This window comes from Amblyomma mixtum, chromosome 3 (genome assembly GCF_055824585.1).
Source record: "Amblyomma mixtum isolate Tamu chromosome 3, ASM5582458v1, whole genome shotgun sequence".
NCBI classification, from domain to species: domain Eukaryota; kingdom Metazoa; phylum Arthropoda; class Arachnida; order Ixodida; family Ixodidae; genus Amblyomma; species Amblyomma mixtum.
Window position 1 is genome coordinate 206,123,959 of NC_143014.1, and position 25,133 is coordinate 206,149,091.

The 25,133-nt window shown below is 43.5% G+C and overlaps 1 protein-coding gene across 5 annotated transcripts in view; it reads left to right on the top strand.

Annotated features, from left to right (window-relative positions):
* LOC149353412 (putative ATP-dependent RNA helicase DDX53) overlaps positions 1–25,133 on the top strand; it is an 80,563-nt gene that overhangs the window by 50,466 nt on the left and 4,964 nt on the right. For 4 of the 5 annotated variants that reach the window (XM_089582540.1, XM_089582537.1, XM_089582539.1 and 1 more), the window contains exons 12-22: positions 157–251; positions 4,173–4,228; positions 5,330–5,448; positions 11,280–11,390; positions 12,612–12,753; positions 14,129–14,317; positions 18,943–19,002; positions 19,077–19,144; positions 22,932–22,997; positions 23,560–23,667; positions 24,845–24,919. In XM_089582540.1, coding sequence (XP_089438666.1) covers positions 157–251; positions 4,173–4,228; positions 5,330–5,448; positions 11,280–11,390; positions 12,612–12,753; positions 14,129–14,317; positions 18,943–19,002; positions 19,077–19,144; positions 22,932–22,997; positions 23,560–23,667; positions 24,845–24,919 — 1,089 coding nt within the window. The remainder of the gene's footprint in view (positions 1–156; positions 252–4,172; positions 4,229–5,329; positions 5,449–11,279; positions 11,391–12,611; positions 12,754–14,128; positions 14,318–18,942; positions 19,003–19,076; positions 19,145–22,931; positions 22,998–23,559; positions 23,668–24,844; positions 24,920–25,133) is intronic. The other variant, XM_089582542.1, reaches the window with a different exon arrangement.

Here is a 25,133-nt window from a genome sequence, read left to right on the forward strand (position 1 = left end):
CATGGGTGCCATTTTCCTGAACAGAGAAGGCCTGTGAAATTTTTCTTTGTCTGGGCCATTTCTGGGCTTTGTCTGGGCCATCTTGAGTGGTGTGTCTTGTTGCATCTTGCAGTAAATTTAGAGCTGATCACATGTGCCTTCTCTTTGGAATTGCAGGCTAATGAATAACATGGCCGTGATATACTTGGGGCCGGACGGAAAGCTGCCTCCCAGTCCAGTGAAAAAATTCGAGGAGGCGTTTGCAAAATATCGTAAGCACGTTATGACCCTTCTTGTATTGATAATGTGATTCGAAATGTTTGGAAACATGATCTTGTTTTCAAGAACTGCATTTTGTTTTGTTTTGAAAGTGCTAGCCACTTTCTAAAGGTCTCTTCAATTTGGCTTCACTTACTGCACTGTTCTGTGAAGTTCCATGGCGGTGCCGTGAGTGTGCAGTGTCAGTTAAGGCAGCTCAGGTACAGCTTAGCACTGGCTGCTTTAGAACGAATGGTTGAGGGCAGGCCTGGTCATCTGTTCATTTATTTCATTTATTAAAGCCTTAAGGGCCCGTGGGCATTACATAAGGCATTGCATTACATCTGTTTCCCTTGGCGTCACCTCCAAATTACAGCTTGTTGCATGCCACTGACGACAATGGTCTCCAAAGTGCTGAGCCATGTGAAGAAGTTTCAAGCAGCAAATTGCAGTGAAATGTTACCATGGACCAGTCCAAGGAAATCTTCATTTAATTGAAAGAAAAAAAAAGTGTTTGCGTGTTTGACACAGAGGTGATTTACAAATATGCGTTGAAATGCTGCCTACAGGACTCTACCACTTATGCCATGAACAGCTACCCATTTCCTACTTTCAAGAAAGAATTGTCATATTTCCATTAAGGCTCCAGGTATATCTTCTAAGACTTACGCATGCATGCCGCCATGTTGCTGCATGCACTGCAGCTGCACTTCCATTTCAGAGAGTGCAAGCCAGCAAAGTACCTGTGCTGCACTAGGTGGGGGTTTGCGAGCTGAATATGAAAGTGCAATGGGTGCGCGCTGCACTGGCAAAACGAATGCAAAAGTACTGCACTCCTTGAACTGGTGCACCTAGTGCAAACGAATAGAGGAGACCTGAAGTTTCACTCCTGGCAGCAACCTCACTTTTCACCTGTTTTGCCCCATCTGGCCTATCTATGGCAATGATGCTTGCCCTTGAACCTAAAATTGATACTATTATGCGACAGTGTGTATAGCTCATTCGGTTGAAAAGCCGTCTGCGTTGTAATGGTAGTTGTAGTTGTTGGCACCGCAGGTTGGAAAAAATAGTGTCTTGCCAGCCATTTGCCGCAGAATGTTCTACACATACAATTCAGCGTTTTGTGCAGCATTAACTTACTAGTTAAGTTAGCGCCTAGCTTGCAGCAGGAATTCGAACTGGCAACATTGAATCGGGGGCTGTGGGTGTCCACCGAGAAATGTGACAGTTGCTGCGTCATTTCCTTTTCTCAAATCCAATGTTCTTTTCCTTCATTGCAGCACCTCTTTCTCTCTTTCTTCTTTGAATCTCACTTTCCTTCCTTCCCTTACGGTGTGGTTGGGGTGTCCACCGAGATGTGAGACAACTGCTGCGCCATTTCCTTTCCTCAAAAGTGCGTTCAAAGGTGTTTCCAACGGGCTACGTGTCGCGCCGAACGGGCGATGGAGTTTTGTGGACTCCCTGACAGCGCTGCAATACGCTGTCGCGTTCCACTCCTAAAAGCTAAGCTTAAGCGTCCTCCACTTTTTAGCAGTGACTGTTTGGCAATAGCTTACTCCTTTTTTTTCTTACAATAAAAGTAGATGTTTTCCCTTCAGCATATCCCAACTCTTAAAGGGGGACCCCGGTCTTTGAAAAAAAATTTTTATTAATGAAGTCTCAATTTATGCAATCTTCACGGGACGTGTATTTTTTTGTGCTGATTTGTCTACAGCCGCTAAATAATTTACAATCGAATTTTTCTGTCATGCTGTTTCGGTTTCAACAGCTGAACGATGGCTCTGACGTCAGAGTGTGATTATATGTTGCGTGAGGCATGGAAAAACGTCAATATACTCGCTGCTTTATCATTTTAATTCAGTTCAGTGCTGAAGCTAGCCTTCCTCAAGAGCTAGAATGACCAGGAATGTAGAAGCGGTGATTATGTTTCAGTTTTTTTCATGGTTCACGTGACCTCTAACCACATTTTGATGTCACAGTCATTGTTTGGCTGTTGAAACCGAAACCGAAACAGCATGAGAAAGAAATTTGATTGTAAAGTATTTTGCGGTTGGAGGAGAATACCACGTGGTAATCCATGTATAGTAATGCCTTATGTACCATTACAAACAAGAAAATGTGCACCCAAAAGTTAGGTGTCTATACTTCTTTAAGGTACTCTGGCTTATATACAACTCAGTCCCAGTGACTCTTGGTCGCAGCTTGCTGAAAAGCATGAAAATAGATAACCACTACTAGACATCCCAGATTTGAGGCTGCTGACTATTGAGGAGAGACAGTCGACGTGTCAGTGCAATTGCTGATTAGACAGACTTTGGGCTTTTGTTGGGACTTAACTTTTGTTGGTTATTGCTTAACCTCAAAAGCAGTCTCTGACTTCTACTCATGTAATTTCATCTTGTGAAGTGTACTTTGTACATTGCTTTGGGAACTCCTTGTTCCATGTGCATTATTAGAGACTCTGTTCTGTAACTGCCTAGAAAGGGTTTGCAGCTTTGAGGAACCAGATTACTAGAAGGCTTGCCAAAGGAAGCAGACGGTGGCTTGATGCATTCCAGTTCTCAGCAGGGTGTTCTTAGCTCCGAAGGAATGTGTGGATAATGAGAACATCATGGAGGTAGGTGTTGAGGGCACGTGACTAAAGGGCAGCTCGATGGCAGCTCGGGCACACGCGATGCGTGTGGCTGGTTTGTGAGGCTTTAATGCCACATCGAAGAACTTTATGCATGATGCTGCAGTCTTAATGTAGGCATGCAGGCCACCTTTATGTGCTCAGTTTGAGTGTGCTTTTTGTATGCTTTCAGTCACTCAACGGCAGAAGTGAGAGCCCAAATGAAAAGCAGCTTTGCAATGGTGTATTGGACCTAGTTATGGGGCTGGTCAGTAGTGAAAGGGAGAGAATTGTTGGAGTTGTGAAAAGTGCAAGACAGGTCATGAAAAACATGAAGTAACATTTTGTAATGCGTGTGGTCTACATTTGTATCAGTTGCTTCTTGGCATTTTCACATTCCACCATGCCTTGTAACGTTGTCCATTGTGTGCTGCAGCTGATTTTCACTGACACCTGCAGTGCTTGGCAAGTGGGCATTTGGAACCTGTTTTGGTGGCAGGAGACACTTCTGTGCTGCACAGGGGGAAAATCCGAGTAGCTTTATGATGGTTGTTTCGTATCACTTGAAAAGAGCATAGAAGGATAATCCCCCAAAAAATGTGAATTTTGGAACTTTTTGTTCAATACTTTAAAAGGTTGAACTGCTGAGCTAGTTGGTTTTCAGACATAATAAATGATTTTTAGCGCAACGGGGACACAGCACAAGAAAGACAACACAGGCGCTTACTCCAACTGTTTAATCAAGAGACAGCATACGAAATATATAGCCCTCCCAGCGTATGCGCACGCGTACAGAGGTAGACGTCAGACGGCTTGTGAAATTCTGGAAGCCTTTCACATCAAAAATGTGGGTCTGAGCTGTGTTAGTGACACTTCTGTTTTTCTATATCAAGCTGAGCAAAAATTTTTGTCGCGCCTACTGTGATAAGATCGATGCATGGTGTGTCTGGGTGCCTTGTACGCGTGCGCAGTATGCTGGGAGGGCTATATATTTCGTATGCTGTCTCTTGATTAAACAGTTGGAGTAAGCGCCCGTGTTGTCGTCTTTCTTGTGTTGTGTCCCCGTTGCGCTAAAAATAATTTATTATGTTTGTTCAATAACCTGATTTGTACTCAAATTTTAACTCAAAATTCAGTGCTCAATTTTAACCCTACCCATGGTGCGGAAAAAATATATCTATAGAATCTGAAATTGAAGAGCCCTATTTATGCTTTCTTTTGTATATGTGTTGGTTTTATATGCATCTACTGAGGAGGTCAGCTGTGTGTCTCTGGTATCATCAGCTGTACTGTGAGTGTAACGAATTTTTTTTTTTACTTGCAGCTGAAATGTTGGATGAAATTCACAAAAACAACGTTGTTGAACCATCTGCTCTACAGGTGAGAACTGCGTGCACTGCTCTCGTGTAGCTTGTGTGAAGACAGTAAAGGCACATTTGTTCCCTCTGCATTAGAATCTTGATTAATTGCAACTTTTTCAGCTGAAGTGATAATTAGCGAAGTTTCACATATCGTATACAGTAGAACCCCGGTATTATGTTCCCAGGTGGTGAATTTTTCCAGCTGCTACATTTTCATGAGCTAGTCGTGCCCAAGCTCTCATAGGATACATTGCAGATGCAGCAGCGTTCCAGCATGTTGCGTCGCTAATGTCACTTTGTGACGATCCTTGACCCTGTGCTGGCATTTCGACAGCTTATGTTTCACTAATGCGGAACAGCGATGGCGTACCAGCCAAAGCGGGACTATATACCTCATTGGTGGCTGGCTGCCACCGTGTTCGACAGCTTCCTGCGTGTTGTGCCCATGTTAACACCGAGTACACTTAGAGGCAGGATGCATCTTGTTGCCACTCTTTGTGCTGCTCCATCACTGCGGCGGAGCGAGCGCTAATAAGCAAAGCATGAAAACGAAACTATGCCATGGCAAATGCCACACGGGCAGCATTGGATGAGCCTGCAGATTCAAAATGCCATTTCTAGGTTCCAATAGACAAAGCCTGTGTAATATTAAAGCAGCTACTGTGAAAACAGGGCAGAAGCATGCGCGCAAGCTGCTTTTGCACATTAAGAATCGAAACATCGTTATCGTTTCGTAACCCAACAGTGCAGCCAGGCCCTGTATTGTGAGGAAGAGTATAATTGCCTTTGTACATTAGTTATCCACCTTTGCATGTGTTGTACAACACGCATTCATGTGTGTGGCATGTCTGTATTTAAGACTCCATTTTCTGTTCATGAGTAATAAGTTCCTCTCAGGGTCATGGGCTTATAAAACAAGTAATTGCTATTTGTTATAAACCAGTTTCCTTGTGTAAAAGTCCTCCTTTAATATATCGAAGGACTTCCTGTGCCTGTATATATCCTGTCCAAGTTACGTCACACCTACATAAAAACTTGCTTGCACTATTGGAGAGAATTCTGGCTGTGGTTAGCCATCATGAAGCACTCTCCTTACCTTTGGTTTCTCTCTTTTATGCAGTGCCAGGCCTGGCCAATTTTACTGCAGGGGAGAGACCTCATTGGCATTGTACAGTCAGGCGCAGAAAAGACCCTGGCATTCCTCTTGCCAGCCATGATCCACATTGACAGCCAGCCCGTGTGAGTTGCAAGTACCAAATGCAGTGTGAAGAGAAAATTCAGCTTTGTGCTGCCACCTCTGGGTACAGGTGCCGGGCTTTTAAAGTGTTTAGCAGGGCTCAGAATACTTGTTCGCCTTGGAAAATTGCCAAACGCTTCCAAAAGTCTCTAAGGAGCCCTGCATGCCATTGCTGCAATCCCTTCCTGCCCAACACACTTGTGGACAGAAGCATGCAGACACTTGGCCCTTCGAGAAAGTGCGCCACTTCAATGACAACTGGCAGTGTGGTGAAACAGTCTGCAATCTTGGGATGTTCAGGCCAACTACAGCTGAGTGCTGAGAGCTGAGTGCCCTTTCTTACGAAGCGATATATATGTTTGCTTACAGATTGCGGAAGGGTTTTCATGGTTTCCTGTCAATCCCCCCATCCAGTGGCATCTGAAGGTGTAATGTGTTTGAAAATCCTGGCGTACGCATAACATCCGATTTCACAGAGCGGCGAGGCAGGACTCCCGCCTTGCCACTCTGTAAAAGCTTTCATAATGCGCTAAAAATCCACTAATTAATTTTTAAAACTACAAATACATCCGCTAGTTGTAAAAAATACTTGCTTTGTGCCCTCTGCATGGCTTACAAATGTAAGGAAATGCAACGCTTTAGTGTCACAAGTATGATTCGAGCAGGGTCGGCAAAAACGAAACCAGAATGTGCAGCAGCGTTTGAAGCGGCGCCTACTTGTGCGAGTATCATACACAGACTGTTGAGAAAATAAACGCGGACAGTAGAATGCTTCTCTCAGCTACACGGGTGAATTGTTCGAGTTCGAATTTCGCACAGATATGACATTTGGTCGTCAGAGTTGTTTTATACAACACTGGGTTTCCTTCTTTAGCTTTACCAAAGTGAAAAACAAATCAGGCTCTGCTAGCTTCTTTGAAGTCTCACAGTTTCACTTTGTGCTCTGGCAGCCACTAGGAAAGTGAAACACTCGTTTATGGCTTTACGTTTATGTTTATGGGCTTTGATGTCCCAAATCAAGTTCGGCTATGCGGGACGCCATAGTGGAAGGCTCCAGATCATTTCGACCACCTCAGGTTCTTTAAAGTGCTCTGATATCGCATAGTGCGCGGACCTCCTAGCATTTCGCCTCCATTAAAATGCGACCACCTCGGTCATTCTTTTTTCTCGGGATTAGTTTTGTATAGCCAGGTGATTTTTAATTTTTGAGAAAATAAAAGGCGCAGTAACTGCCTAGCTCACTTCTAAGTGATAACCCCAACCGTGTCTTGAGGGGAGGGAGGAAGGTGTGAATGAAAGGAGAGAAAGAGGGCTCAGGAATAATTTCGACCACCTGGGGATCTTTCTTTAACATGCTCTGAAATTGCACAGCACACAGGCACCTTTTTGCATTTCGCCACCATCAAAACTTGGCCGCCGTGTGGCTGGGTTTGAACCTGAGTACTCAGTTCAGAGCCGAGCATGCTAACCACTGCACCCGGACTTAAATTCTGTTATTCAGATGTGCCCCACGAGGTCATTAGTGAATGTTCATCGTATAAACAAATTAATTTTAATAACTTTTAATAATAGCCTCTCGGGGCTCTAATTAACAAGTGTGTCTATTTCCTAGTCACTGCCAGAGCACCCAGCTCAACTGTAGGAAGCTAGCTCAGCCTGCTTTTTGTTGATGCTTTAGCATTAAAACGGTGCTGCGAACGAAAACCCGTCTGTCAGCTTGAGTATGGCATCATTGAAAGAGGGGAGGAAATGGCGTGTGCTGCAATGCAGCCCTGCGAGTTATCGGTTGGCCTACGTGGCTCTTGCGTGATGTTAGGTGCTCGGCCACAGATGGACACGGGTGACGCACCCCAAGAGTCGCGTTGTGTTCTGTGCGCTGTAAAACTAATGCTAATGCATTACTGTTGCATGAATTTCATTGATCGTACTTCGTTCTTTTTAATTAGGTGAAATTACAATGAAACATGGGATATAGTATTCCAGTAGTGTAGAAGGGGGCAGAGGGGTCAGTAGAGGGAAAGGGAGAGGGGGCCTACATGTGCATTAGCCCAGAGCCCCCATATTTCTTAATCCGGCCCTGGCTGTGCCGGGAAGATAGCCAAGTAGTGCTCGGTTTTTTGTGGTCTCGGGAATTTCCGCGAGTGCCTTCAACGTTGTGGCTAAGACTTTAATGATAGCCTTAGATGCTAATATGGCATTTAACCCAATGCAACACAAAACTTAGGAAAAGGTCTTCCTGTAGTAAGGATCGCCAAAGTTGCCGTCTCATCTCTAAATTGCACTGCTCTTGTGAGTGCTTTTTGACATAATTTTTAATTTGTGAATTTTGGCTATATCGAAGTATTTAATGATTATTTACATGTTTGCTGTAATGAGGTTTGACTAGTTATCAGCGCAGGGTCAGAGTGCTGGCTGTCACTGTTGTGGGGGCCTGATTAAAGGTTAACTGCAATATCTAACCCTAATGGTAAATCAGCCTTAACCCTTTGAGGGTCGAATTATTTTGAAGAAAACTTTCCCAGGTGGTCAAATTACTTTATTGCGGATCTTGAATCTACAAAATGTATATAATCGAGAATAAATAGTAAAAAAAAAAATTAAGAACAGTACTTTGGTGACAGCATCACTCACAACTGGAAAATGTTCAATAGAATAGAATAGCAATGGTGATAAGCAAGCTAAGAGCAGCACCAATAAAGATAGAAATCAACTTTCGCCGCCTCTGCAAAACAGTGCCCACAAAGAGAAAACACGTTTCGCGCGACTCCGTTGCGATCCCGCGGCGGAATCGAAACCGCGTAGGCGCGTTGCCACAGAGGGCGAGAATACCTCGCGAGCAACGGTGACAAGCAAGCTAAGAGCAGCGCCAATAAAGATAGAAATCAACTTCGGCAGCCCCTGCAAGATAGTGCTGGCAAAAAGAAAACTCAAATTTCGCGCGACTCCATTGCGATCACGCGGCGAAACCAAAACTACAAAAGGGGTGTTGCCGCAGTCTGTGCCGCCGCGCTAAAGCTAGACATAAGTTCTGCTTAGGTATCTCTGTAAGAAGGCAGCACAAAATTCAAACACTTCTTGTAAGTCCTAAGAGGTGGCAGCACCCCCCAGTGAGCACGCATTGTTCTTTTGGCGCAAAATTTCAAACGGAAGATCGAAACCGTACCCGTACGGCAAAGACCTTGTGGGACAGAAAACCGCCGCCGTACATATACGGCAAAAACCTTCAAAGGGTTAAGTTTCTGTGATCATTTTGGTGTATTGGAAGGTGATGAAACAGTTCTGAATTTTGCTTTTGACTTTTGTATGGACCTGTGTATTTTTGCAGTTTTATCATTGAGACACATAGAACTTAAAATAATTTGCAGAGTTTAATAGGGAAGAGATTATAATTTTCCTAACAAATCTGCTAGTTTGTTGCATTTCTGCAGTGTAAGGACTACTAAGTGACGAAACATTGGATGTTCATACTGTTGTCCAGCATTTTGGTTGCTTAGGCATTCCATGGATAATCATAATTCAATGGTGCTCCAGCTGCACCATTTGTGCCATTCTGATACACTTACATTTTGCTGTGCAGTCTTCTCCAAAAGTGGCAAATTGATCAATTTTGGGCCTTAGCTGTACCAGAAAGAAGACACAGTGATGGGAAAACAATTATTTTTAGTTTAATGTGATGAAGTAATTAGTTGTAAAAGTGCTGAAGTCTGAACTTGTATAGTGGTTTGTATAACATTGGAATAAAAACAGCATGGTTGCATGGACCAAGAGACAAACTTGAATACTGTCAAGTCATGTTTTCTCTTTTGTACCAAAGAATAAAGTAGCCTTTTTTTTTCAGCACCATTCTTTAAAAATGATCAATGAAGAAAGGACGAAAAAAATTGAAAAGTGAGAGAGACTGGAATTACCTAAATTTTTTTTTCCTACTTCTTTCAGGCTTCATTTAAACTTCCTGATGGGCGAGTTGGTAGTTCATATTGAAGTAAAAGGGTTCATAGCGCAAAGACACGGACAAGAGAGACAAAACGCTTGTGTGTGTGTTTCGTCTCTCTTGTCCGTGTCTTTGTTTGCGCTATAAACCCTTTTACTTTCAGGCTTCCTCAGTTGAAAAAGAAAACGTTAATTTGTAGTTCGCACTTTTTTTCAGTTAAGAGGGAAAAATGGGCTTGGGCAGGGAATGTAATGTGAAGGCAAGATAGGTGTGGTCCTTGAGGGTAACGGAGTGGATTCCAAGAGAAGGCAAGCGTAGCAGGGGGCGGCAGAAAGTTAGGTGGGCGGATGAGATTGAGAAGTTTGCGGGGATACGATGGCCACAGCTGGCAAAGGAGAGGGTTAATTGGAGACACATGGGAGAGGCCTTTGCTCTGCAGTGGCCATATAGTCAGGCTGATGATGATGATGATGATGATGAACATGTCAGTGGAGCAGCATCCGAAATGGTTACTGATGCCACAATTTTAGCTTTCTCCTTTCCTATTTTTCTGCTTGGAGCTGTAGCAGTCACATTGCTGATAATCTTGTATCAACAGTGAGTTTGTAGATGTGCTGTATATAGGTGTTTTCATTTTTATTTGTTCTGTTGGGTAGTTTTGGTTTCTGTTTCCCTAAGGCAGGCACTCGAGGGAAATTGATCTAAATTTGTCATTTAGTTTGTAAAATAAGTCCTTGTGCACATATGTAATATGTTACGCAAATTTTTTTGGAGAAAGCGTTTAAGAAACTTTGCTGCAGGAAACTTGCTGAAATGCATGTCATTGATTTGTCTTCGACATCCGGACAATGCAATAAGGGTAAAATTATCATCCTGCCTGTCATAGAAGTTGAGTTATGAGGTTTTAAGGTGAAAGCCTTTAATGGTTGATCATTCTGTCCATCCATCTGTCACACTATAGCTGTCTCAGTCATCTCGATGACATCATCAGTGGTGTCCATTTGCCCGTCAAAAAGCCTTACTAATGCACATCAGTGGTGTAATACGCCGTAACCAGAAATCACTGAATTCATTGTGGCATAGTATGTCATAACCATTAATTAGTAATTAGTCATTAATTAGTACCAGGAATTAGTAATTTGTCATTATTGGCAATACGTAATCAGTTGGCAAATACCTATTAATCCATAAATAGTCATTAATTAGCGATCAGTAATTAGCCATTAATTGGTGATTGGGTCACCACATGGTTGGTGGCGCTCACGTCACTCCTTACAGCGCATGCACTTGGCGCCTTGGTGGCGCCATTCGTAAACAGCATTCAATGAGCAACAGAAGCAGAAAGGCTTTTGCCTTACGCACTTTAGAGCGTCAAAGTGCCCTCTGAATTCTTTGAAGTTGCCACTTCAGAAATAGTAAGAAAAGTTTGTATTCTTGTTTCTGCAGTGGCAAATATTATGTTATGCATTTAGGCTATAATCGGTGTATTGTGCGATGTCAGTGCACATTAAAGAACCCCAGGTGGTCGCAATTTCCGGAGCCCTTCACTACGGCGTCCCTCATAGCCTGAGTCGCTTTGGGACGTTAAACCCCAATAAACCAATTTAGGCTGTATTGCATTATTTTACAGTTTTTTTGGCCTGTTCACGGTAACGAGGTTTGTCTTTACATACTAGTCTTTGGAACTTGTTTTCCTATTTACAGTGTCGCCTATTTTGGTGTCTTTCTGTGAATGGCTGCTGTATTTGATACCAAGCAGCTTCACTTGGGTATTTATGCAAGCGGTCCCTTAAATATGACCGCATGTCGGGAGCTCTTGTGCATGCCTTGTTCATGTATTGCTAGCTAGTGTACAGAAGGCATTTGTCTTGTGGTACAAGCTTGCGGCACTCGTTCGTGCAGGCCTAGGGAGAAGAGGAAGGGGCCGTCGTGCCTGGTACTCACCTCTACTGACGAGCGCGCTCAGCAGATCGAGCACGAGGCGAAGAAGTACCACTACCGAGGAATACAGTGGTGCGTTGCTGGGGCTAACTTTTTATTTTGTTTTTAACCTTTGGTGTTGGTTTGCTGCCAGTTTTGAATGAAGCCGGACAAATTGTTGAGTGCTTTTGTCTGTTCTAATTCCACTGAGTGACAGGGGTATCCGCGTGATGGCTCAGTGGCTTCCCCATTTGTCTGCTGAGCCCGGAGTCATGGGATCAGCTCGCGGTCATGGTGGCCACATCTCGATAGAGTTGAAATTCAAAAACACCCATGTGCTCTGTGATGTCGGTGCATGTAAAGACCCCTGAGTGGTCAGGATTAGTCTTGGGTCCTCCACTATGGTGCCTCTCATTGTCCATCTGCAGGTTTGGGATATTAATTCATAGTGAAAGCAGTGCGAGAAAATGAGATGAACAAAGAAAGACAAGTTTTAAGAGTTAAGGCATGGGCATTTGAGAACAACACTTTGCACCACTGAAGTTATGGCACTCTCCCTAATCCAAACTCACTTAAGGGGGTGTTCGAAAAAAAATATTAATATAGTCACAGTTATGAAATCTTGAGGGAACATGTATATTTGCATGTTGGTTAATATGTCTAATTTTATGTACAACAAGTACTTATGGAATATGTTATGTAACTTTTTGTTTAGAGTTTGCAAGAAATTTTGCAGCAGGGAGCTTGCTAGGTTGCATGCCAATAGCTTCTCTTAACATCAAGCTATGCAGTAAGTGTAAAATTGTCATCCTGCCTGTCATAGAAATTGAGTTATTGGATTCTGAAGTTACTTGACAAACAGGAATGAAAATTTTTCTTCTCGTTTGTAAAGTGGCAACTTCGAAACCTTGTAACTCAACTTCTATGATAGGCAGGATAATAACTTGACCCTTATTGCATAGCTTGATGCCAAGAGAAGCTAATGACTTTCATTCTAGCAAGTTCCCTGTTGCAAAAGATTTCAAGCTGTCAGCAAAAAGTTTCATAACATATTATATAAGTGCACAAGGACTTATTTTGCATAAAATTAAATTATACACTTGGAACCAGCACAGACATATTCTCTGATGTTCTCCTAAATCTAACTTCATTAATAATTTTTTTTTTCATGACCAACTTCCCCCCTTACTGTCCCGTCTGGTTTTTTGAACTGTAATTTTAGCTGTGCATGATGAGTATATTTTTGTGTGCGTTCTGTGCATGGTAGTTGCAATGAAAAGCAGTCTTGTGACATGGGTGGCATTCTTCTTGCAGTATGTGTATCTGTGGAGGTGACAGTCAGCAGGAGCAGACCCAGACGGTCAACCTTGGCGTGGAGGTTGTCATTGCCACACCGGGCCGTCTCAATGACTTTGTCACGAAAAAGATGATCGACCTGAGCAATGTGACATTTTTGGTTAGTTCCATGGCATTTCAAGCTCATGTTCACGTGTGTGCATTGCATCTGGTCATTGTGTGTAGACCGACTAAGAATTGGCCCCTCCATAAAGTGGCACCTTTGAATTTAAATTTCGTTATGTTTGGTCATGATTTCAGTACCCTTCAGGCTGAATTGGTGAGGTTCTACTATGCAAATGAAATGTAGTGGCATGGCTGTTAGCTGTAGTTTCCTTGATGGGAACCTTAAAAGATTGGTTTCAAGCCAGGGGCAAGCTTTTGTCAGGTTTGCATCGCCTCACATCATCGATACCAGACTGTGACGGGGCCGGGGTCCATGCCGTGAAAGCGCTGCAATGTGCGCACTGTGCTGCACCGCTTTACGCACACCCTGCGAGGTGAGAACAGTGTTTCCTGGGGTAACTACGCTCGTGAATACCGACAGAGGGAACACACTGTAAGAAGCAGATGAAGTGAGTGTCTCCGGCTCCACCACACCACCACATCCCCCAATCTGCCTCGCACCACATAAGCCCCAGCTGACGCTGCTACTGGCTTGTTTTCTATGTGGTTGCGTGCTTTTCTTTGGAGGCCACCCGATGGCCCCAAGGAGCTTGCCATTAACTCGAGCAGCAACAGTGCAGAACAGCCAAGCCAGTCCATTTCTTTGCCTCCATTGAAATCTCTGACCCGAAAGACATGGGTTTGATACAGACTGTGGTGGTCGAATTTCGATGGAGGTGAAATTCTAGAGGCCCATATACTGTGCGATGTCAGTGCACATTAAAGAATCCCAGGTGGTTGAAATTTCCAAGTCCCTTTACTACAGCGTCCCTCATAGCCGGAGTCTCTTTGGGATGTTAAACCCCCATAAACCAAACTAAACCAAACCTCCATTTAAATCCAAAATGGCGCCCACGGCAGCGAAGGGCTGGTTGTTTATAATAGTGATGCCTGCTCGTGTCTATATTTGGTCAAAAATGAACTTTCGGTCAAAAAGAAAATCTCCACAGCATTGCTCGATTTCCACAACGATCTCCACAGCAGGGTCCAAAATATTGTTTGTGAATGTGTACACTTTTCTGTGAGAAGCCCAACAGTTCCTCATTAAAATTTGAAATATTGTGCGCGTCCAAATTAATGGACTTCGAAGAATCTGTCGGCTGCTGTACCTCCACGAGGTGCCTGGTGATTTCTCAGTAAAGCCTGAAATATCATGCAAATGCAAATGATTGCACCCAAAAAATTTGTCAGCTGCTGTAGCACTGCTCATGAGCGACCACTGGAAATATTTACTGCAATACATAAAACGCCCTACATATATACAAAGCTGCACGCGCATAGTGTCCTCTCACTGATGGCTTTCACTTGCCTGTGTGTGATGCTGCTGCCAGGTTCTCGACGATGCAGATCACATGCTGAACATGGGACTTGAGCCTCAGATCAAGAAAAGTTTGGGAAATGTCCGGCCAGACCGGCAAACTGTCATAACCAGTGCCACCTCGTCTGAGGGATTGCGTGGGATTGTACAGCAGTACAGTAAGGACCCCTTCGAGATATTCGTTGGGCCCCTCGACCTGACGGTGAGTTATTGCAGCAGCTGTTATCTGCGATTATATCTGTATACTCATATAAGGGGTTGCGCCGCACAACTTGGCTGCTGGTAATTTAAAAGAACAATTGGTCAACAGAATTGCATTTCACATGTGTGTCATTTTCCTTCATAATACGTGTTGCTGTGCTGTTTACTTGTCTTGTATGCTACGTGTTTGCACCAGGAAGGAGAAAACATTGGGCCTCTTTGATTTACCATACTCAGGCAGCTCGCTGGGTGCCAGAAAGTTAGCTCCTGACAGGAAAACGCATCATGGTCACATGGTCTGGCAGCCACCTTAACCAGGCGGCTGGCAATCATGGTGGCAAGTTATGCATGGATCACAGAGGGCAGATGCTCTCCATTGCTTCACGTTATGCTGTGTCTCTCTGCTATGCGTGCATATGGCAGAAATAGTCTCCACGGCATCAAGAACAACAACGTGAAGTTATTGAGTGCAGCAGCTGCAGCTGATCGCGCTCGCACTCGTATAAATTGGTGACAACAATGCGAGTGTGCGCCTTTGGCGCACTGTGTGCTGTTTAAGTTTTGAGAAATCCTCAAAAGCATGCAATCTAATGCAATCTAATGTCTTTCAGTCAACACCTCATCGGAGGGAAAATTGCGTTGCTCGTCAAACGACACACCATGCTCTCATATTATAGTGTGTTTGTTTACTGCGCAGTATGTATGACTGATATGACTGCAGACGATCGACCCCTGCATGGTGATCGACTCTGCTGTTGTCATTGCGATTTCTACATTCATGAGCTGCTTCCTGTTGGCTCTAAGCAGAGAAGAATGGGGATACATTCCGCTCAACTGCAGTCTGTCGCCCGTCGGCTTTTGCTGCCGGCAAGGAATGCACACATAATCTCGACAAAAGCGCATATATCAGTTGGTTGAATGGTCATCTAGAGCAAGCGGGTGTAGTGTACAAATTTAGCTGCATATCATATCTGTAATGCTACGGCTTTGTCATAGAAGGCTAGCACTCGAATGAAAGACACTACAATCCGGCCTTGTGTTGGCGCCTCACATACTGCATGTGCTTTCGTGGTGATCTTCACTGGGAGATTTTTCTTTTTAAGGAGTCAAACGTGAGCTGACGCATGCGTATTGTACTTGTCAGATATTTTAAAAATTTGTGGCAGAAGTGCCGAGCATCAAGTTGTTCGACAGTCAGTGACGACAGAATCAGCACTCGCCTTGGTTAGCTGCCGTGACAACTGTGTGCCTGCATATATGCCTGCACAGATGCCTCAAACAATGTGCTCATGAGGGCTTTTAATAAAGGACATGTTTCAATCATTCAAGCATTTCTGAAAGCATATCCACCTTTCCACTGTGCAGAACTCAATGAAGACCACGCTCTCGTATCGTGCTCAACTAACACCTCTCCAAACACGTTCTCTACATGCATATATGCTTCATCTGAGTGGGTAGTCAGAGCTGGAATGTGTGGCCGCTCTCATGAAAGGCCTCCAACACCATCGCAATATCAGCTGGGCGCACGAAATTAATGGCTGAAATATTTTGTGAATCAGAACTATGCGATCGTAATATGAAGTGGCCATTTGTGCTTGCAAGGTGGTGAGATGATTGAGCTGCAATCACTCACACACACACACATGCATGCAAAGCAAATAACACTGGAACTACTGCAAAAGGAGTCATTACAGGGGACACAGATGATATGCACCTTGATCTAGTCGAAACATGCGCCTGCATTGCGCTAGGGATCGAACAAAACATCGCATGAAGAACCGCGGTCCTTCTAGTCCATATTAAAATGTTCACGTGCTTCCCGCTACCATACCACTTCTCCGTCGTCTGCTATTTGCCCGAGTGTTGCCAGCATGAAATCACCCTGGTGAGTCTGGCTGCCCAGTGGTAGCTGAAACCGCCGAGCCAGAGAAAAATGAACGTGTTCTAAGCAGCCACTGGAAGTGCACGGAGCAGTATGAGAAAATCATGCGCCTGGCTCCATGCTCTGGCAAGCTGCAGGAAGCCCACAGGCAGCCAGAGGTGGATAATTGAAGAGGCCCATTATTTTCATCATTCCCAACATTCCCACCATTCCCTACTGTGGAAAAGCCTAGGTAGGGTGCATCTATGCTAGCGGTGCTTTTCCGTATGACAAAGTGCCTATTTAGCAGTGTTTCTAGGCCTAGTGTGCTTTATATCAAAGCCACAGAGAAAGGTGCTTTGAACCTAGTAACCATTTATAATAAAAGGTCATATACTGTTGCCAGTTTACTCTCACATTAAAATGGAGTTATGATTGGTTTCTGCAATGCCTTCGACAGCAAAGTGAGCGTAAAAGTGGGCCAAGTGAGAGCCAGCTTATACTAGCAAGCCACTTCGTTAGCCAAACCGTCGCTGCTGTCAAACCCCGAATCTTAGTTGTTGTTATACATGCATGTTTTCGGCTTAATTTTGACACAAAATAACTTTGGGTGATTTGACTTCTGGTAATGAAGTGCTCCACCAGCCTCTTTCATTCTGGACAGTTCACACCAGTTATCGTACAATGTGGAGTGTGTGTAATTTTGTGTTGTATAATAAAGACTTCTTACTAGGGATGTGCAAATATTGAAATTTTTGAGTATGATTTGTATACAAATATGAAGAAAAAATTGCTTCGAATATCGAATTGAATATCTAGTACCTGTTCACTATGAAAAAATAATTCAGAAAATGATATTCAGGCAAATGCTGTGACAGAGTTTTTCAAAATGGTGCATATTCTTTGCAACCGAAATAAACAAAACCAGACTTACTCAGCACCATATAAAAAAACGTGATGCACACAGAAATGTATACTGCTAGATTATATGGCCTAACAGTATCCGACCTGTAATATGGTCATGTAAAATGAAATTCATAAAATGACGCATGACTGCCAACTAAGGATAACATGACAGCTAGTAAAACCTCATTAGGCTTCAGGGGGCCAGAAGAAATGCGAATTATCAGGTTGATTTATAAATTGCCCCACGCCATGTTGCAAAATTTCCCGCAAAATGATGGTTGCTGCATAAATGAGTGATGTGTAATTGGAGCTGTAGGAGGAGAATATCCGCGGAAAAGTGGCGGCTATCAAAAATCATAATTGAAAAATCAAAATTGGAAGTCGAAATTGAAAGAAAAAAAAGAGTAAAACGCTAAGGCAACGTATGAGTATCGAGCGTTAGCAATATTTAATGAATATTGCGTCATTAGCCATCTTCGCTATATCTGGTACAAATTTTTCATTATATCCGGATATCTACTTTTTTGATACCAATGCATACAGTGCAAGAAGAGAAATCGTTTGACACCACTTCGAATGTCCTAGCCCTACGTCAATTAGTTTGGCCGCAATGGACGTTTGAAATTTCTAGAAGTTGCTGTTTGTGGAAACAAAGGTCGTCGGTGCGAATTTCTATGAAGTGCTGCGCTTTGATTCGACTAGTAATCTTATGCTCCGTAACACAGTGAATCTGTTGATACCTGTCCAAACATTCTGTGCCAATTAGGTGGTCCACAGTCTGTATACCAATGGCACCACCCACTGGTCCCACTTGAATGACCTTGTGCTTCATACCAACGCAACTTTGATTAATGCAAGTATTAGAGCTAATGCTCTAAAAATGTCTGCATCAGCTCTGCAAGTCTTCCAGTCCTTTTGTGAGATAAGGGGGTGCATAGTTTTAATGGGACTACTTTTTGCATTATCATATCATGGTAATTCAGTCGTCATTATTAGTGTGCCCACTGTCAGCTCTGGCTGCCAACTTTCTCATTCTGATCTGCACACATTACTCCGCAATGTTTATCTTGTAAAACTGAGTCAAGCAGGAACTCAAACAGCCCTGAACACTTGTGTTGCTAACAGTTTTATTCAGATACTGGCTACGTAATGGTGGATAGTGCTCGTGGCTGTTTCTTATGGGGGCACTGAGGCAAACACTATACAGTTTTTGTTCTTAGTATAAACCGAATGCTTATCACTTTCTGCCTCTCTTAACTAGCATTTATTGCTGAGATAATTGGCTTTAAAAATGCAATTTTTTCCTGTACCGTTCAGCTAAAGCTCGTGCCATCAACACCGAAAATGGCTCTGTGATCTCACTACTTGAAAGTGAACGAAAATGTAGCCGAGCCTCAGCTGTGCAGAAAGTGTTGATGTGATCGGAGTTTGCTTGTGAAAGTGGTCAGCGGGTGGTGATGTCTGTAGTATTTCAATTCATGGCCTTTCTTAGCTTATGAAAGCTCTTTTTTCCGGGGCCAGTAGTCACTTCATCGTTAAATTGCGATGATCTGGTGATGCAGGATGCCTTAAGTTGTCTGCAGTGTCTCATTAAGAAGAATGGTGCACAGAAGTGCAGGTAGGAACAAGGGGGGGACAAGAAACAATAGTAATTTTGGGTGCTCACAGCTTGTGGATGCAGCACGGTTGCCATTCATTGTGTATGGTGGGAAATGGAAGGAAAACTGCATCAAAGTGGCTGAATAGTATTGAATTTTTTCACAACCGTAGTGTGGTACATTACACTGGCATGCTTTTTTTGTGCCCTTGGATGTGTACTGCTTTGCATTGAATGTACTGTTTTATTTTTTTTTTTCTAGGCTGTGCGCACTCTGAAGCAGCAGATCATCGTTTGTGACAAGACGGAAAAATTAGAGATGGTAAAGTGGCGTGCATTTTGCTGGGAATGTAATTTTACTGAATGGAATTTTCTTTCTTTATTTGCTTTTCGCAGTTCACAACACTCCTGAAGGGTGCACAGGCCGAGGGAAAGATTATAGTGTTCGTGAACACTAATGACATGTGAGTGCCATGGCCACTTTCCTTTCTGCCAGTCTTTGGGAAACGTGTCCGTCAGATCACACTGTGAATTTGCTCCTGTTGCTTTTATACCAGGGGTCTAACACTTTTTTTTTGTGCCTGAGTAACTGTTATGGTTGCCAAAAAGTGCTGAGGAGGAAGCTTCCATCCCTTATTGGCTAACATGCTTGTAAAAATATAAAAAGCATACTGATGCATGGTCCCCCAGAAAATCCCTAAACTGAATTAGCAGTGAATTAGCGAAAAACTGACAAATGTCACTGTGCTGCACAGTGCAAGAACACAGCCATAGCTGCACGTGTTGTGAAAAAATCTGAGTAAAAGGAAACGACAATGCTCACATGGCATCCCCCTTCTCCTCTCCTGTTCCTATCCCCTCACACTCCTTCACTTTGTGGACGTCTGTGCTAACTTCATGAAACTTCACGAATCTGTGGGATGGTGGCATTAATAACTATTACTAATTTAATTCAGTAACAATGCTGTTTGGTGAAGCAGTCTAGGCATACAGGAATTTAAGTGCTTGAGGAACCCAAAAAGCTCTCCAAAAAACCCGGGGGTTCTGCGGGACCCAGTTTGAGAACTCCTGGATGCTTGAATGCTCTTTTGAGGGGGCATTTTAGATGTATGTAACACATACAGGGTAGCATTGGTGTGTGGGATATCATTTTAGCAGACATGCTGTCAAATCTGCAGTTTTGTTCCGCTTCCTGAGTGCCATGAAAGAACAGCACATGACAAAACAGCATGCGTCAAAATAGTGCGCAAAAAACAGAGCAGCAACAAAACAGCTACAGCACAGGGAAAATACAGCATGGTGACATAACAGCACAGAGAAAAAACAGCACGTGTCAAAATAATACAGCAAAAAAACAGCATGACGAAAGAAGAGCACAGGAAAAAAACAGCACGATGACAAAACAGCCCATCGGAGTACGGTGAAGTGCTGCTGGAGGGGTGAACTATCGTAGCCATAACTGCAAACTGTAAATTGCAGCACATACGGCAGCGACCTTTGGAGTTAGCTAGTGCTCGTTTCACAGGCTCAGTACAGAACAGGGTAGGGTAATTCATTGGTAATGGAATGAATAACGCTGAAGAAGCTGTTCTTGGAGCACTGGTTCTGCAGGTTGACCATCATGATGCTGAATTCTGGCAAATATGCCTGACGCAGGGCTCTGGGTGTACCAGAAGTTCTTATTCTTCAAAACTCTCGCTGTCGGCAATTGAATCTTCAGCAATTTTGTTTGGAGCAAGCTACAGGGCCTTCATACACTGAAAATATCCAGTATGGGATGCTTACTTTTAGCGATGGCAGGATTGCCTGAGCAGACATTTTCAGGTTGTTTGTTGTTTAACCAGGATGCTGCACAGTGGCTGTCTAAGGCAGACCAGCGGTTACTTTACTTTGTGAAACGGGCTGCACAGCTGACCTGAAAATTCATGCATCAGTGTGCATTTGTTGAGTGTAATTTTACATTAAAGCTCTTTTTTTTTTCCCTTCGAAGAGAATTATTTCCAAACATCAATAAAACCTGTTTTTATTGCTTAGAAGCCAATTTTATTAAAACATCAATTTTCGACAAATTTGACCCTTTAGCTCAGAAACCACAAGAAATATCTAACTTAACAAACACGGTTGGAAGTCTACTAAAACAAGAGTTGTAGAACAAATGCAGGGAATTTCATTTCACAGGATTTTTATTACCTCTTAATTTTGGTCTCATTAAAAATGTACATTTTGTATGGCAATTTCAATGCTTGTGCAAGCACATGTGCATTGCTTCTTAAAGTTGTCTACTTAAGGAATATACGGCCAGCGTCATGAAACCCCGCGGCAGCAGCAGCTGCACTCCCTAAGTCCAGTAAAATGCGCACTGCATTCATCAGTGCAATTTAGCAGCGCTGCCATAGGGGCCCCGTGGTTGTAAAGTGAATAACTCAGTGCTCATATGCACTGATCACGTGGATGAGAAAACAGCGTGCAAGCTAGCTAGATTCCAGCTCCATTCTAATTAACTCGAGTCTAACTCAAGTTAGTTTTTCTTTTTTCTGTTTATTTCGCATGTTAGGATGCTGTAAGCTTCAGTAATTGAGCATATACCTTAGGATATCTGCAACCGCTCTGTGTTCGATCGTTGCAGTAAAAGGAAATTCAGTTCGATATCCAATTTCTATGTCATGAAACTAAAATTAGATGTCTGTTGTAATTGCACACTTTCCTTTCTATTTTATTTTATTTTTTGCAGCTCTTAGGTGCCATTTTGATGCTTCCGAATTTCAGAACTCTTGCGTCAGGACTTTATGAAGCAGCGCAAAATAATGCATGAATCTGAATTTGAACCAGAGGCATGGTAGGCTTTTCGATGCCTTCAATCACTCTGCCATCACAGCAGCCTCTCGCTGCCCCTGTTCTAGCTGGTAGCCTCTCTCGCTATGCTTTGGAAGTCATCATCGCCGCAAATGTTAGCTTTTTAGCCTGCATAAAAAGCAGCCAAGGAAACCGAACATAGCTTGCAAATAAGACGGTAATCTACCCGGGACAGTTGACTGGTGAGCGCATGCCCACGCCATTTTACCTCTGTTTGCGAGATTCTTCTTGCATAATACAGAAAGAAGAGATCACTGAAGCCAAGCAAGCAAGGACTACATAACCACTAGTTCTGCCATATGCACCGTTCTAGCAACGCTGTTCCTCAAGGAATGAGCCTGTCCTGTTTCTTAATGAACCAGCGAAATGAGCACTCACTAACTACAAAGGTCACTGCTGCATGTGTTGTGATTCACCGTTTGAGGTTATGGCTATGATAGTTCACCCTTCCAGCAGTGCTGCACCATACTGCGCTGTGCTGTTTTGTCATCGTGCTGTTTTTTCCTGTGCTCTTCTTTCATCGGGCTGCTTTTTCGCTGTGCTGGTTTGTCCGACATGCTGTTTTGATGCATGCCATTCTTTCCCTGGGCTGTTTCGTCGCCATGCTGTTTTTTCTCTGTATTGTTTTGTCACTGTGCTGTTTGACGCATACTGTTTTGATGTGTGCTGTTCTTTCATGTCCCCTAGCTTCTTGTGCAGTGTGAGCAGCCTGGCCCCATGGTGGTGTTGCTGCAAGCTTCTTAGGGACACTGAGGACCACTGCAACTGATTTTTGTTTTTAGTAGAAATCAATAGTTGGCTTTTTGTGTTGATATTGATGCTTGTTCAGCAATAAGACATGGGTTTTTTGCCATCGATTCAAACTCGTGACGAGGTCACCATTTGGAAGTGAATGGCAGTCTAGCCTAGATTCCGGGATCCATGTAAAAAACTTCATAGTCCCGTCACTGCAGTGAGCCTGTGGAAACACCCCATGGTGGCGATACCTACACTTCATTTCTTGGACTTTCCTAGCTGATAAGGTTGCTGCTGTGTTTCAGTGTTTGTGGTGCTCGGCGGCTGACTCGAAAGATGCGGGTTCGATCCCAGGTGCGGCAGTTGCATTTCGATGGAGGCGAAATGCTAGAGGCCCATGTACTGCGCGTTAAAGAACTCCAGGAGGTTGAAATCAACCAGAGCCCTCCACTACGGCATCCCTCATAGCCTGAGCTGCTTTGGGATGTCAAAACCCATAAACCAAATGTTTACTAGCTGATAAACGCTCCGTTTTCGTTGAAGGTAGCGTCTTTGTCGAAATGCAGATATCTGTTGATAGAGGTCAAGTTCAGCTTACCATCATTCTCTTATAATCAGAGTGCCTAGCTGAGTGTACTCAATTTTGGGCTTGTGTACATGCAGGGTTGATGCCGTGGCAAGTATCTGTATCGGCGCAGGCATCAAGTCTGATTCTGTAAAAAAGGGCAGGTGAGATGCATACTACAGTCTAATTGTGGTTACCTTTATTTTTTTTTCTCGGTATGTTGTCGTGAGGTCCGTTGTGTTTTACCTGTGTGCTCATTTCATAGCTATGTTTACAGCCTTATCATTTGCCACCTAGAGCAAGTTAGCTGGTGTCTGGCAATTTAGACACTAGGCTGTTGTGTTTTAAGATCCACCGTTTTTGGCCATACGGCTGTGCTGTGGGGGATGTTAAGGACTAATTACTCCCTTTCCATTCCTTTTTAATCACTCCTACTTGCCTATCCAGAACTCAAAACAGCATGCATTTCTTTTCTAGGCCACATTTAAATGGAGCATAGTCAATAGGGTTGGTTGCTCTTTGCCCATGACTGCCAAATTTATTAGTCACGATTGCTGTTGCCAAGCTTCCTTGCTTGAAGGCATATAATTAACCCAAATGAACAGCTAGTTAATGTCCTGTGCACGCCTGCTTGTCTCTCTTCCAGTATACCTTGCTGCGACATTATAGTCATCGCTGCAAGAAAGTGCTCTTACACTCATTTTGTGTGTGCATGCGACTTTGCAGAGGACAGCAGGATCGGGAACGAGCAATTCAGGACTTTCAAAATGGGGAGTTGAAGGTCCTGATATCCACAGAGGTGGAAGTACGAAGGCTGGACAAGGAGGCTGTGACGTGAGTGAAGGCTGCTTGGTAGCCTAGCACCATGAGTGCAGCCACCTTATTTTAGAGATTCTATTTGCTGCTAAATGTCGCAACATGAAGTGTTGCTTTGATAGAACTGCTGCACCACAGCCTATTTGAATGCCGATCAGCAACCAATAGGAATTGCTGAAATCACCGTTTGAACTTCTGTGTGCGCATTCAACGGGCCCGTAAAAGCGGGAGAAAGCTTATGCACCAAATGTACCTCATACATATTTTAAGGAGAGAGCCTTTAATGCCTCATACTGTCGTTAGCAGCCGTGTCGGCAGATGTGTCGCGTTTCGGTTACATGCCTTATATGGGCATATGCCAATCATTGCTTAATCAATACTTAATCGATGGCATTCAAATGATATCGGAATGTGATTTAAGGCATTATGTGATAATTACATGATAATTAATGACTAATTGAGTAATAATAGTTAAGCAATTAGCCTAGTTAACCTTTCTAGTCAGACCAGATAAATAAATAAAACCGAGTAGGAAATTGGTCAAGTTGGCGAATCAAACCAGTGTCTCCGGAGTGCGAGACGAGCACGCTAACCACTCCGCCATGCCAGCTCGATGGTTTGGAATGAACAAAGGCATGTCTAGTGAATACGGTGTCTTCGTTCACTCCCATCTTCCTCCCTTCCCGTTACGGCGAGGTTCAGGTCTCCTCCGAGATATGTGAGACAGATACATTTCCTTTCCTCAAAAAAACAATTCACCGACGAGCAAGGCATACAGCCCATTGGGCGATGGTATTCTGTGGACTCCCTGGCATCGTTGCAAGATGCTGCCGCGTTCCACTCTTAGAGGCGAAGTTTAACATCTTAACCACACAACAGTGACACAAGCTGCAACACCGCACTTAAGGCTGTCGCCTCACTGCACTTTAGGTCAGCAAAGTGCCCCCCTGAATTTTTTTGTCTTTTTAGTAGAGCTGTAAACTTCAAAAATTTGACTTTAAATCTGGTGCTATGTTCCACTAAGTTATAGTACTGGTAGGATACTCCTTGCTGCAATTCAGGCCTGAAAGTGAAGAGCTTTGCCTTTCACTGTGTGGCTGATGTAAGCTCTTCATACAGCACTTTGTTGCCCACATTGTTAAGTTTTTGATGTGGCTGATGGCGTGGCGTAACACTTTCTTTATATTGACTGCAGGCACATACTCAATTACGATCCTCCCAGAAATGCTGAGGAATACGTTCATCGAGTGGGCCACATGGGCCAAGCAAAGTAAGAGTCTTCCTTTTTTTTTTTCTCAGATGTGTCGTGTGCTGCCTTTGGTCGCCTCTTAAGGACCATAGAGAAATCCTGTATCTGTAGCAAGCCAAACACACCTATTGGGGATCTGTGTCAACTTGAGCAAGGTCTGCAAGTTGCGGCAGTTTACTTATATATGCTGCAATATTCAGTATGAATAAATTACCTTAAATGAGCTCTGCAAAAT